At 46.7% G+C, this 13,355-nt stretch overlaps 1 protein-coding gene across 12 annotated transcripts in view; it reads right to left on the reverse strand.

Annotated features, from left to right (window-relative positions):
• The window catches only part of CADPS (calcium dependent secretion activator), a 422,307-nt gene that overhangs the window by 319,250 nt on the left and 89,702 nt on the right, over positions 1 to 13,355 (reverse strand). For all 12 annotated transcript variants that reach the window (XM_075938476.1, XM_075938477.1, XM_075938474.1 and 9 more), the window contains one exon: positions 6,790 to 6,903. In XM_075938476.1, coding sequence (XP_075794591.1) covers positions 6,790 to 6,903 — 114 coding nt within the window. The remainder of the gene's footprint in view (positions 1 to 6,789; positions 6,904 to 13,355) is intronic.

Consider the following 13,355-nt stretch of genomic DNA (forward strand, 5'->3'; position numbering starts at 1 on the left):
TCGTGGAAACTGCATTTTCCACTGAGCCGCCGTTCCGGTGTAAAATTCCCAACCAGCTCTACCTAACGCTCTATAGAAGGGCAGAGCACTTGCTTCCCACTCCTGCTCATCTGTCATTTTGCAGAACTCAGGTGCTTATCTGGCAGACTGGTACGAGGCAATATCGCAAGGAATCTGGGAATCTTTGCATTAGTCCTACCTGACAGAGGTACCAGTGATGTTTGGGGGGAGGGGGATGGAAAGCCTCTTTCTATGTAAACCTTCACGTCTGACCACTGACTCGGGATGGCCAGAGAGGAACAACAGACAGTGAATTACTTGCATCAACAAAAGCTTTTTGCACAGAAGGTTAAAGCCTGCAGTACCAGAGCACAGCAATAGATGGTGTGAAAAGGATTACGTGCCCATTACAGGTTCTTTACTCTCTTTTTAGCAGTACGGCTACGTGGGTGTCTACCTCCCCTGGAACAAAGGGTTTTCAGTTCTTCAGGCTTTGTTCAACTGTTTGCTGGAAGTTATGTGGTTCGAAGACTAACCGGGCTGTGCTCGGGTCAAAAAAATTGAGTTTTGTTTTTTGGAAAATAAAATGAAAAGGTCCATGCTCCATTTAAATCATGCTCTGGGGAGGAGGGGTTCAGGCTGCCCCGTGCGAAAAGACAAGCCCAACCCGCTCTCACTGCAGCAGCTTGGGGCCAGGTGAGAAGCACCTCTCCTCGGCCGCTGCAGCTCCAGAGGGCACAGCCAGGAGAGGGGAACATATTCCCTCACCGGAGCAGATCTAAGTTCAGCTGCCCCTTGAGCTCCCCAGCCAGAGTGAGGAATGCAGCAAACGGTGCACTTTCCCCCCGCTCCCTGATGAACAGCCAGCCATGCTCCTGTATGAATCCGGGGAGGGAGGGGCACTTCAGCCCCTCCTGCTCTCCCTAAAGGGCACCCGTGGGGTGCAAGGCTTGGGCAGCCCCAGATGAGGGGGTGTGCCCCGAGGAAGCCTGTTTCACTCGCTTTTCTGTATGGTTTGATGAGAAGCAAAATCCCATTCCAGGCACAGCCCACTGTCCTGGCACAACCAAACCCTGACCTTGCTTTCAGTTATGATAAGAGGAAGCTGTATCCTGAATTTGGTGGGCCTCTCTCTTACCATGTAAAATGAGTTCTTGAACAAACACAGACTCTCTCAAATGTAAAACAGATATTCATGTTCATTCTCCCCCTCCCTCTCTCTCTCTCTCTCTATATATATATGAATGGAGGGGGAATATACCGTGCAATTAAAATAATGGCAACTTTTTGCTGGCTACTGACAACTGAGCTGCTAATAAACAGAATCTACTGTATTGTGGGGCTGCTCAGAACAACATTTCAACAAAGAAGTGGATAGAAAATGCAAATAACGTCACAGCGTCTTCCCACCCACCCCTTTTGATTTCCCCAGCTGGGTTTAAATAGTCTCGTTTTTCCTCTCCCAGTCACATCCAAGTAAATCAGCTGAGCTTGTCTTTGCTTCCAAGATGGCAAGGGCAGTTTTCTCTTTGAGCGCGTGTGTTCAGTGAAGCCGTGATAAACTGGCCATCCTCTGGCAATTCCTTTTCAGATGAGGGATGAAAATTACTCTCAGCTTCCTACCTGTCTGGAGACAGGGCTGGGAGTATTAGGCCAAATCAGTGAGCGAAAGCAGGAAAGAATTGTACGTTCCCCCGTGTGGCCGCAATTGCTGCCATTTGCTATAGTGTGTGAGAGTTTAAATTCTCTGCTAGGTTTACCATTGAATTTTCCTCCACTCTCATAGGTGAGAAGCCATTCTAAATCTTCACTTTTTGCAGTGAATAGCTTGGAGAGAGAAAGACACTTGGCAGGAAGGATGACAAAAATAAGCTACCCTGCTCAGACAAATCAATCCCCCTTCTGACTCAAGTCCTCGTTCCCTTCTGAAGAGGGGCATGAAAGTCCACGTTCAGAGTTGCACGGAGGAAGCTATCTGCAGTGCACATGAAGTTTCAGAGTTCCTCCCAAAGCTTCAACTCCTGCTGTGTGTTCTTTAGTGCTGGCTAATCGAACGGTTTACATACACAGAGACAGAAGACTCCTGTAATAGTACCCGGAAGCTTTTCAGGATGGAATTCTTGCCAATCACCAAATTCGCCTGAATAACCACTCAAACTCCAGAAAGTGCAGAATGTGACCACCCAGTCGCACCAATATCGGTCACAGAGAATGAGACATTCCCTGCACACTGTGGCATCTACACTTGCTTATCCTATAGGCTTTGTCTACCTGTCCCCCCGGGGTCATTTAGCGGGTCTAGTAAGTTATGCATCTTACTTCGACTTTTCACCTAGTGTAGGCCTAGACTTAATTTCCAGCAGCAAGGGAGGATGCTGATTGTGACCTCAGGCATCATCTAGGGTTACAGAGGGTCCTTCTCCCTGACGTGTTTGATCTCTCTATATTCTTGAATCAACAGTCCTCAGATTTAAACACAGATATGCAAGTTGGACCATACAAGTACTCCCTCCTTTGCATTGTTCTGTATTTTATGCAACCATTCCCATAAATTCTGTATGAGGTGGTAAACATGAGCTGGCATCACATCCTGGTTTATTATTGGACTGAAAGGTTACAAAAGAAGGTTACAAAGACATCCACTGTGCTAAATGACAACATGTTAACAACTACAGAATTAACGGCGATTAGGCCGACAAACTAATTTGTACAATGAAGACTATTAATTACTAAATCCAGTTAACTGCCACAATATTACTTTTCTAATTATGTGTCTTTTAAATGTAGCTTTCCTAATTATGATTTATGGTCTTTGAATTGTGCGAGTGATAGGAATTAAATGTTTGAGTATTATTGGGTGAACTCATCCCTAGTTTCACGTTAATTCTTTTATTGCCTTCCGACTGTTTTCTGTCATTAGAAAAACTGGAAAAAACAACCCCATTATCCAATAAACACTTGCGGAAGGGAAGCCTTGTGAAAGTTACTATATATGATATAGTTTCCCAGTTGTAAAGCAATTTTCAGCTCTCTATTTAATACAACAGAAGAGTAATAACTGTGTCTATCAGACTAAATCCAAGTCATTTTTGTAACCTACTCAAAGTAACCAATATCAGTCCCACTGAGCAGTGTTGGATTTCTGGAGGACTGGGTATAAAAGCGTGCTGAAATGCAACAGAGTAACCACTTAGAAAGCTCACAGCAGGGAAAACACTGTGGATCAGCCAGGCCAGGCACATCCTATTTTTACAATCACATTAATTGGACTCAATCAATAATTGTGCCACTAGATCATTTTGAGGCCACTGTTCAACACAAACTGAACTGAACTGTGAAACCAACGTAAGACCAAGCTAAGTGTCTTGGGATGTATCTGTGGAATATTGCACCCATCAAGGCAATTTCAAGCACTCCGAGAAACATAAAAAACACAGCAATTCCCATTATGGAAACTTACATATTTCCTGGAAAGTGGGGATGATTTCTGAAAGTGGCAGCCATATTCTGATCAGCATAGTTTACACTTGGGCTGTGTCTAGCCTGGCAAGTTTTTCCCGCAAAATCATATGATTTTGCGGGAAAAACTTGCCAGCTGTCTACACTGGCCGCTTGAATTTCCACAAGAACACTGACGATCTCATGTGAGATCGTCAGTGTTCTTGCGGAAATACTGTGTTGCTCCTGTTTGGACAAAAGCCCTCTCGCGCAAATCATTTGCACGAGAGGGCCAGTGTAAACAGAACAGTACTGTTTTGCGCAAAAAAGCCCCGATGGCTAAAGTGGCGATGGGGCTTTTTTGCGCAAAACCGCGTCTAGATTGGCCACTGATGTTTTTCCACAAAAAGTGCTTTTGTGGAAAAGCGTCCTGCCAATCTAGACGCGATTTTCTGAAAGTGCTTTTAACGGAAAACTTTTCCGTTAAAAGCATTTCCGGAAAATCATGCCAGTGTAGACATACCCCTCAAGTATAAGGATAAAGCAGTGTAACCTGCATGGTTTTAATATCTTCCCTGAGGATCTGCGCCTACGCCACTGAATTCTATGGGAATTCTGCCACTGATTTTCACAAGAAGGAACTTTCGCCCCGAGGAAGCAGGAAGGAGAGCGTGGCTCAGGAAAACAAGTGCACGTTTTGTAGGCTATAGGAGAAGCCAGATTCAGTGAGTATCCCTGCTATGCCCCTGTCCCCCCAGCCTGTGGCGCACACTTCTTTAGGCACAGAGAGAATCAGGCCTGGGGAGAGAAGCAGGAGATGAAGAATCTGCTTGATGTAAAAGCAGTCTGAGAGGAGACGCAAGCCCACGCAGCACACCTACATGCCGCCAAACTAAAGTCAGTTCCATTTCTCTGTCTCTTCACACATTTCTGAGCCCCAAATCAAATCAACCTAGCTACAGCGGTAAGGCTGTGAAAAGTGGTATGCCCCGGACAATGCAGCTAGGTTGACCTAACCCCCTTTGTGCATCAGATTTTTCAATGGAAGAGTGCCTACATAATCTTGCCACCACCTCTTGGAGAAGTGAATTAACCACATTGATGGAAAAAACCCCGTCATGCCTCCCCCCACACTTTATGAAAATGGGCTTATGAACACGCATAACTTGAAGGCATTTTAGGCAAAATGCATCATGTAACATTTTTAAAGTTCCAATCAACTGAATGTATATGTTCTATTTCTGCGCATGTCTCATTCTTGTACGTGAATGTAGAAATATGACGTGTGGACCTGTTTACAACTCTGAAGATGCTAACGTGGAACATTATTGATACTCGAGATACATAATGGCTCAGCACTCAAGGCAATGATCTATAAATAGTTTTGATTTTCCTGTAAGCCCTAACCGTGGTTGGTCCTAGTAAGACATGTGACCATGCCACTCAGGACTGGAATGCATCTTGAATCTGGTATTTTTTTCATGGGAATGGGGAGACTAAAGGAAGGGTTTCCACCCTGGGGAAAGTCTATTTACGTAATAGATGCATGGATCTATGTGCATTATGGGAAACAGGCCAGGGAGTCAGAGTGGAGGCATCAAGCATCCAAACTACATCTCCCAGAATGCACCTAGTTTCACGTGGGTCCCATGATGCACTATGTATTCTGCTTGGAGACACATCAGCACATGGGTTTCCAGGAAATGGAGTCTCCTGTGCCCAGGAGATAACAGGGTGGGAGTAACTACTGCCATTAGGCAGAGTGTTGATAGGGAAAGTGAGATCTCTGTTTTGTTTGGCTGCTGGCATGCCGAGACCACTGCCCATCATGCTTACGGAGATGCCCTCGCTGATCCCCGGTGGTCTGTCTATTTGTATGCATCTGTCTCCTCGTGTCTTATACCGTGTAAGCTCTTTGGAGCAGGGATGGCCTTTTCCTGTGGTTGTACACGGCGCCTCATGCAATAGAGTCCTGGTCTCTGAACACAACTCCTCGGTGTAATGGTAATACAGCTAATGCATAGGAATTTCAGTTCAACTGATTTGAAATGAAACATTTTGGATCCGTTACTCATTTAATTATTCTACTTTGGGTTGAGCCCACCCAAAAAGAAATATTTCAGCAAAGCCTGTTTTCAAAATAGAAAATATTCATTTTGAGGAACCTGCATTTTCCGTACAAAAACAAAAAACAAACAAACAAACAAAAACAACAAAAACCAGCCAGCTATCATTATTGTATTGTTGCTCAGGAGTACTTGAGTACTGCACTGGTTGAGATAAATAGAAGAAAATTATTGTTCACACAATTCATACATGCGAAGTGCACAAAGTGCATATATGCTGGTAGACAGAGCAGGAAATGGAAATTTGTTGACAAAAAACAATAATTGGGTCAAAGTGACATTTGAACTAACCAACTTGGTCTATGTCACTTTAACGTATGAACAGCAAATTTTGGACAAATATTAGCAGGGAGTGGATAGACAGCCAATATTAGGAATTTAAAATTCCTCCAACAAGACATTTTCAGAATTGCAGACAGCATGGTAAGTGCACTATTACGTATTTTGCCATTAAAGTTGTTAGTAAGTAAGCTGAACTCGGGCTATAAGTAACTTTTATACTAGCCAAGTGTCTGTGCTTGCCCCATGGGCAGGACACAGTGCCAGCTTCCCAGGTTTAAGTGTAACTAGTCACTACCAATGAAATCTCTATCGTTTTACCTTTTGACTCATTTTACCAAAGCATTCGTGGTGTTGTGTCTAGTAGAGAGGTGACTCGGATTACTTTCCAATGACAAGCACAAAGACTAAGGATGCCCTCCGTTACAATATATAGTGCTTTTCAAGGTCTTTGCTATTCCTGTTGGGTCACGACATACATTTCTGGCACTTTGAGAGTACTGTCACTTTCTCTTTTTTTGAGTTCCACGTCACCCCAATGGGCTACATTCATCCCTGATATTTACATACCACTAGGCCAGCTAGAAAGGAGAATTTGGCCCAACAGGCCTTCGCAGCAATGTGGAGGGACCCATTAGCACAAAATGTAACCCAAAATTAAGAATCTGAAGCAGGAGTCCACCATATTAAGCATGGCACTGAAATGTAGCGCAGATGTTTTAACCATTGAACCCATAAATTCTTTTTTTTTTTTCCCTTTAAAATATTTTGGGAGATTTGGTTCAAACCGCGCTGAGTTTGTTGACTTTCAGAGCACGTCCATAGAGGTTTGGATGGGGCTACTATAGCAGAAGGGGCCACGGAACACTTATTCATAAGAAACCGTTCAGAGCAGCACACATTGTGTATTTCATCCCCAACAATTGCCCCCTCTCCCCGGCCTTACCTCGTAATAACTCTGGACTGCATTGATAAAAGCTTCGTCAGCCACAATCTGCGTTTCTCCATTGAGAAATGCTTGGAACCGATCCTTCACTATCTGGAGCTGCTGCTTGCTTATCTGTAAAGACATTTCAAATGAAAAGAGATGAGTTAGCAAAATGGAAATAAATAACCGTAGATCACATTCTGTCTTGCAATGGCTTGTCACCCTTGCTCCATACCTGCGCAACGACGAGGAACACCTATAACAATTTTTTTTTGCCAATGGGATAACAGAGTTTGAATAAGTTAAGAACACCTTCATTCCAGCAAGGGGTATTCATATTGTTGGCCACACCTAAGAGCATTTGAAATAATTCTGGGCAACAATCCGCTACATTCACAACTTTTCCCCCCAAAGACAAAAAATTGCTACAGCCTCCAAATTGGGATGTTTCTGAATAGAACTACTTCTTAGCCAACTGTAATATGAACCACCAGGAACAATCGACCAGAAAAAAGTGAGTTGAAACATCTCTCTGCTTTCATCTTGTGGTTGACAATAAGATGTTGGTTGACGACAATGTATGCACTTAATAATTAAGTACTGAATTTGGTTTAGGGAAAGAACTTCACAAGAACTCCTGGAAAAAGTATGTCTTCCCTGCAGTTATGTAGACTACCAGGCAAAACTAAGGTGGGCATCTAGAATGGGTTGTATCACAGAATCCTAGAACCAGAGAGGACTTCAAGAGGTCATCAAGTCCAGTCACCTGTTTATCCTTCATTGGCTTATCCTTTCAACATTGGATTCAGCATTTCCACAGAATGAAAGACACCCCTTACTTTTCCTATGACAAGCTCCAGTCACGCGCAGGTATGCAGGACCACAGCTGTTTTACTTTATTGTCCACAAGTATGGTGGGAGGGGTATCAGGTAAGTGAAATTGCAAATTACCTCTTCCACCCCTGGCCAGGATTTTGGCCAGGTTTAGTGGTGACAAGCCACGATCTAGTTTACATGTGGCTTTAGAAGGGTGCTCTCTTATACCTTGACTAGGAAAGACAGCGGATTTAAAAAAAATACAGATATGCAATTTGGCCCACTTAGGACCCAATTTGTGACATGTTTCAACACCTATCGTACAAGCAGTTTCGCATATTTAAACCCAGGTTAGTTTATGGTCAAGCCTATTCTTGGCTTAGACAAGGACTTCCACTGTACGGATGCTGGTTGAAAGAAGGGGCATTACATTACTCTCATTTTGCACACACTCTGAATACCAAATCAGCACAGCTTAAGCCATTTTAACTAGGGACGTAAAATCCTGGTTAATCAGTTAACCCGTTAAACCTTAGGGTTAACGGGTTAGTTGATTAAGCAGGATCCTGCTCCTGGTGTGGGGCGGCCCGTTCTTGATCCCCTGGGCCCTCTCTGTGCCGGGCGGCCAGCTCCTGACCCCTACGGGGCTGAAGTAGCCACCCACCTATGGCGGGCTGCTCCTGGGTACCGAAGCTTACTAGGTAAGGGTATGTCTACACTACCCCGCTAGTTCGAACTAGCGGGGTAATGTATGCATACCGCACTTGCTAATGAAGCCCGGGATTTGAATTTCCCGGGCTTCATTAGCATAAGCGGGGAGCCGCCATTTTTAAATCCCCGCTGCTTCGAACCCCGTGTAGCGCGGCTACACGGGGCTCGAACTAGGTAGTTCGGACTAGGGTGCCTATTCCGAACTACCGGTACACCTCGTTTCACGAGGTGTACCGGTAGTTCGGAATAGGACCCTAGTCCGAACTACCTAGTTCGAGCCCCGTGTAGCCGCGCTACACGGGGTTCGAAGCAGCGGGGATTTAAAAATGGCGGCTCCCCGCTTATGCTAATGAAGCCCGGGAAATTCAAATCCCGGGCTTCATTAGCAAGTGCGGTATGCATACATTACCCCGCTAGTTCGAACTAGCGGGGTAGTGTAGACATACCCTAACTGGTTAACCAGTTACCCATTCACATCCCTAATTCTGTCACGCCGCATTTTGCTCCAGCTCCAGCTCCAGCTGATAGATCTTTAACACCCCAGTTCACGGCACAGTTCTATGGATTCTGGCCCAGAGACATCCACAGGAAACTTAAAGATCAAAATCAGCCTGCTGTCAGGCTATAGCAGTTTTTGTACTGATCTAACTACATCAGTTGAGAAACAGGAGTTTACAACGGATACAAGCCCCACATCCCAGCTGATACACTGAGACAAGCTATAAACACCCGTTTACCAGTCTGACAATCTACAGTAACTAGCCAATTAGCCTGTCATAAGACGGGATTTTCATGTCTCTCCTGAGCAAGCTCTCTCTCTCTCTCTCTCTCTCTCTCTCCCCCCTCCTACTGACTCCCCCCCCAGCTCTCCTCCACCTCCTGCCTCTCTCTCCATCTCTTTCTTTCTCTTCTCCCACTCCTGCCTCTCACTCTCCCTTTCTCTTCTCCTGCCTCTCTCCTCTCCATCCCTCCCCGCCCCCCCTTCTCTTCACCTTCCCTCCCGCCATGGTGCTTGGCTGAGTGCTGCCTGCTCAGCCAGGCTGCCACGAGGGAGGGGGGCGTGGCGGTAATGTACACAGCCAGGGGGCGGGGCCATGTATGTCACCGCCTTCCCTTCCCCTCCCACCCCGGGAGAACCCAAACAGCCCCTTGCGCTGCTGGCTCCCCTGGCGGCCCGGCTGAGGGGCACAGCGAGAGGGGAAGGGGGTGGTGACATACACGGCCCCGCCCCTTGGCCATGTATGTCACCGCCCCGCCCCCTTCCCCTCCCTCCATGGTGGCTCGGCTGAGTGTTGTGCGCTCAGCTAGACCACCACGTGGGAGGAGGGGCGGGGCGGTGACATACTCGGCCAGGGGGCAGGGCTGTCTATGTCATCACCCCCGCCCCTCCCGTGGCGGCCCGGCTGAGGGGCACACCACTCATCGCCACGGCTGGAAGAGGAAGGGGGGCAGTAACATACATGGCCCCACCCCCTGGCCAAGTACATCACCGCCCCGCCCCCCTTCCTGTCCCACCGAGGCTCAGCTGAGCTGAGCGGCGCAGCACCAGCACCATTCAGCTGGGACGCGGGGGGAGCAAGCGGCGGCAAGCGGCTGTTTGGGGTTCGGCTGCGGCCAGTGGCTGCACCCCCCCCCCCCAACCACCAGGTCTGCTTCCCGCCTCCCTCCTCCCATCCAGCTCCATGGCCCCCAATCCCTCCCCAGCTCTGCTTCCCACCAGCCAGCCCCACGGCCCCCCGCCAGCTCTGCTTCCCTCCCCCCTTCCTCCAGGCCCCCCATCCTTCCCTCCAGCCCCACAGCCCCCGATCCTCCCTAGCTCTGCTTCCCGTCCCCCTTCCGGCCAGCTCCGCCCCCCTTCCCCTCCCTCCGTGGCACGCTGTGCTGCTCAGCTGGGCCCCGGCGGGGAAGCAAGCGGTGGCAAGCGGAGCACAGACCCACAAAGGCCACTTGCCGCTGCTTGCTCCCCCCTAGGGGCCCAGCTGAGCAGTGCTGCTCAGCTGGGCCCGGGGTGGCAAGCAGCCGCCGCTCAGCTGGGCCCGGTGGGAGCGCCGCCACTCAGCTGAGTGACGCAGTGCACCAGACAGGGAGGGGAAGGGGGGCGGGGCCAGGGGGCGGGGCCACGTATGTCAGCGTTACAGACTCTCAGACAATGGGCTACTATATATATGATGAGGATGCACTGATTTAACTATATTAATGTCTAAAAGGGGGTTAAACGGGTACAAAACCCTGTTTGCAGACTAGCCCCCAGGTCCTGCCTCTTACTGTGTAACTAACGCATGTAGAAGCAATTAAGCAGAATATCATCAAAAGCATCACTGCAATAATAAAAAATTCAAAGTTTGTTCACATGTGAGGAGCACGAGAAATGAAAGGTTAATGGGAAATAATGCTAAATATAAATAATACTGAAGTATAACTGGATTCAATGAACATATACATGGATTCTAAAAAGAATTAGATAAATTAATGAATGACAGGTCCAGCAATGACTATTAGCCAAGACTCTCAGGGATGTCACTCCATGCTCTGGGTGTTCCTGAACCTCAATTTGAGGATAAGAAAGAATCTAGACAAGGGAAACTAAACAAACTCTATGTAGCTAATTAAGTCTTGAAGAGAAAAGAAAGATAAGGTGAGAAAAAGCAGAACAAGTTAGTGCCAGCAAAAGGCACTGGGAAGAATTAGACGAGTTTGTACAACTACCTTAGGGGGAGAAGGAACCATAACTTAGGAAACAGACTAATTCAACATGTAAGAGGGAAATCAAAGTAATGATGGTTCTAAAATGGCCAAGTTATCAAACTGGATATTAAAATCTCTCTTCAAATTAATAATAAAGCAGAGAGATGCAGACAATGCAGTCCAGTTGGATATAGCTATTGACAAAATGTAGTTCCGGGAGCTAGTCAGAAATATAAATGGGACTCGATGACAACTCCATGCAAACGGAGGCAGCTAAGGAATATTGTGACGGGTGGGGATTAACTTTTGAATGTCCTCGTGGACAGGTTGAAGGGTGAAGGGAATGCGGTGAGACCACCTGGTCTGGTTTATTTTAGGGCCACGGGAAAGCTGCTTTATAAAAACTGAATTAGAGTTGGCACTGCTTGTTTACGAAAGTGAGAAGCAACCCTGCATTTCCCCTTCGAGAGATGGGGAGAGGAGGAAGGGAAAAGGCCTCCCTGCTCCAGACACAAATACACACCGAGTACATCTACACTTGCTCCCTATCTCGAGATAGGGATGCAAATGTAGTGTGCTGTAATTGCTAATGAAGCACAGGATGTAAATATCCCGCGTTTAACTAGCATATCGCATCCGGGCGCCATTTTGAAATCACGTTATTGCGAAATAAAACGCCCGGAGTAGCAGCGTTATTTTGAGAGAAAACCCTTCTCTCGGAATAACTGTTACTCCTCATAAAATGTAACAGTTATTTGGAGAGAAGGGTTTTCTCTCGAAATAACGCTGCTACACGGGGCGTTTTATTTCACAATAACGCAATTTCAAAATGGCACCCGGACGCGATTATGCTAATTAAGTGCGGCATATTTAAATCCCACAATTCATTAGCAATTTCGGTACCCTACATTTGCACCCCTATCTCGAGATAGGGAGCAAGTGTAGATGTACCCACAGCGTCTAGCACAAATTTAGCCTTTTCCTAGCCTGTGTTTTTCAAACCCAATAATTAAGTGCGAGGCTCAGACAAACCCTTTCATTCCTTGCCATTGGAGCACCTGGTCTGAAAGCAGCAAAACCAGCCCTATCTATTCCGTCCTCCAGCTCCTGAAATAGAAGCGTGTCAGCAGGGATGCGGTATTGTTAGGCAGCACCCTAGACCCGCCTGCTCTGCTAACGGAGTAAAATGGAGTGAAAATGAGATCAGCGGTGAGTTCTGATGAAATGGATAAATGGAGTTCCTGGTTAGGTGATTTGGGACAATTCAGGGCTCTCAGCTCTCAAGGAAACTCAGTTCCACTGGGACACATTTATTAGCCAGCCTGTTGAAAACAAATCCAAGTGCGCCAGCTGGCAACAAGTTCTGTCACCTGCAGGCAGCCATTGTACCAACAGGCGAAACAGTATTTCCAAAGCTCGACTAATTTGTTCAGTTTGAGTTGGATGGAAGTCCTGGGAAATTGACTAAAAACTGGCGAAAGGCCCATGAACGAAAACAGTGCGCCAAGCCAGGGGAGACCAGCGAAGCTCCAGGGAAAATGCCACTAGGTCTGCTTCTATGGCAGCACCTTGAAGGGATACACAATGCCACAATATGCAAGATACCAAGGCACATCTTAGATGCTTGGAAAAGTCACCGAAACGCCACTGACCTCCAGAGCTGTGGTACACCCCTGCACCGCAAACCAGGGGAACTGATACATTTTGTGCTGCATTTTGGGGATGCCAAGTGCCACGTGCTGGTTTGGTTTTATGTTTTTTTTAAGATCAGTCCATCTGAGTATTTGGTATTAAATTTTCAGCGCGTCATGTTACTTCTCACAGCAATTTCCAAGAGTCCCCGTCTCTGTAATTACTAGCAAACAAAGAAGTGGTTTTTCCCTGGCACTTATGCAGGAAGCCGGCTGAACTGCACTCAAAGTGAGTGATGTTGCCTGACATTTCTGGAGACTAACAGCATCCATCTCGTGCACTGTTAATTACTCCGGGCTGCAGCGTAAAAGCATTGTTGGAATGTTCCTTAGAGCTGTGGGGTGTTTTATTCAAACACAGAACACAAAAAATAACCCACCACACAGTTGGGTGAGGGAGGCCCCCTTTTTTCACTCCCATTCCATGTGCAGTGTTACTTAATAGCACCTTAATGTTCTCATGTATTCCACCTCAGGCTGCAAAATAGCACTGGTTTATTGATCTTTTCCCTCTTCCGCCAGCTATGAATGTCATCAAGAGAAAGTCAATTTCGAGCTGAAAATTAAATTGCTCTCATATTCTATTTAGCTTTTGCAATGCTAAGGAAACAGATGATCAGAGAAGGAATTTCGTCTGCCATAACCCTAAGTAAACAAGAAAACGCGTTTGATCACAGTCCA

This window comes from Pelodiscus sinensis, chromosome 11 (genome assembly GCF_049634645.1).
Source record: "Pelodiscus sinensis isolate JC-2024 chromosome 11, ASM4963464v1, whole genome shotgun sequence".
Taxonomy (NCBI): Eukaryota; Metazoa; Chordata; order Testudines; family Trionychidae; genus Pelodiscus; species Pelodiscus sinensis.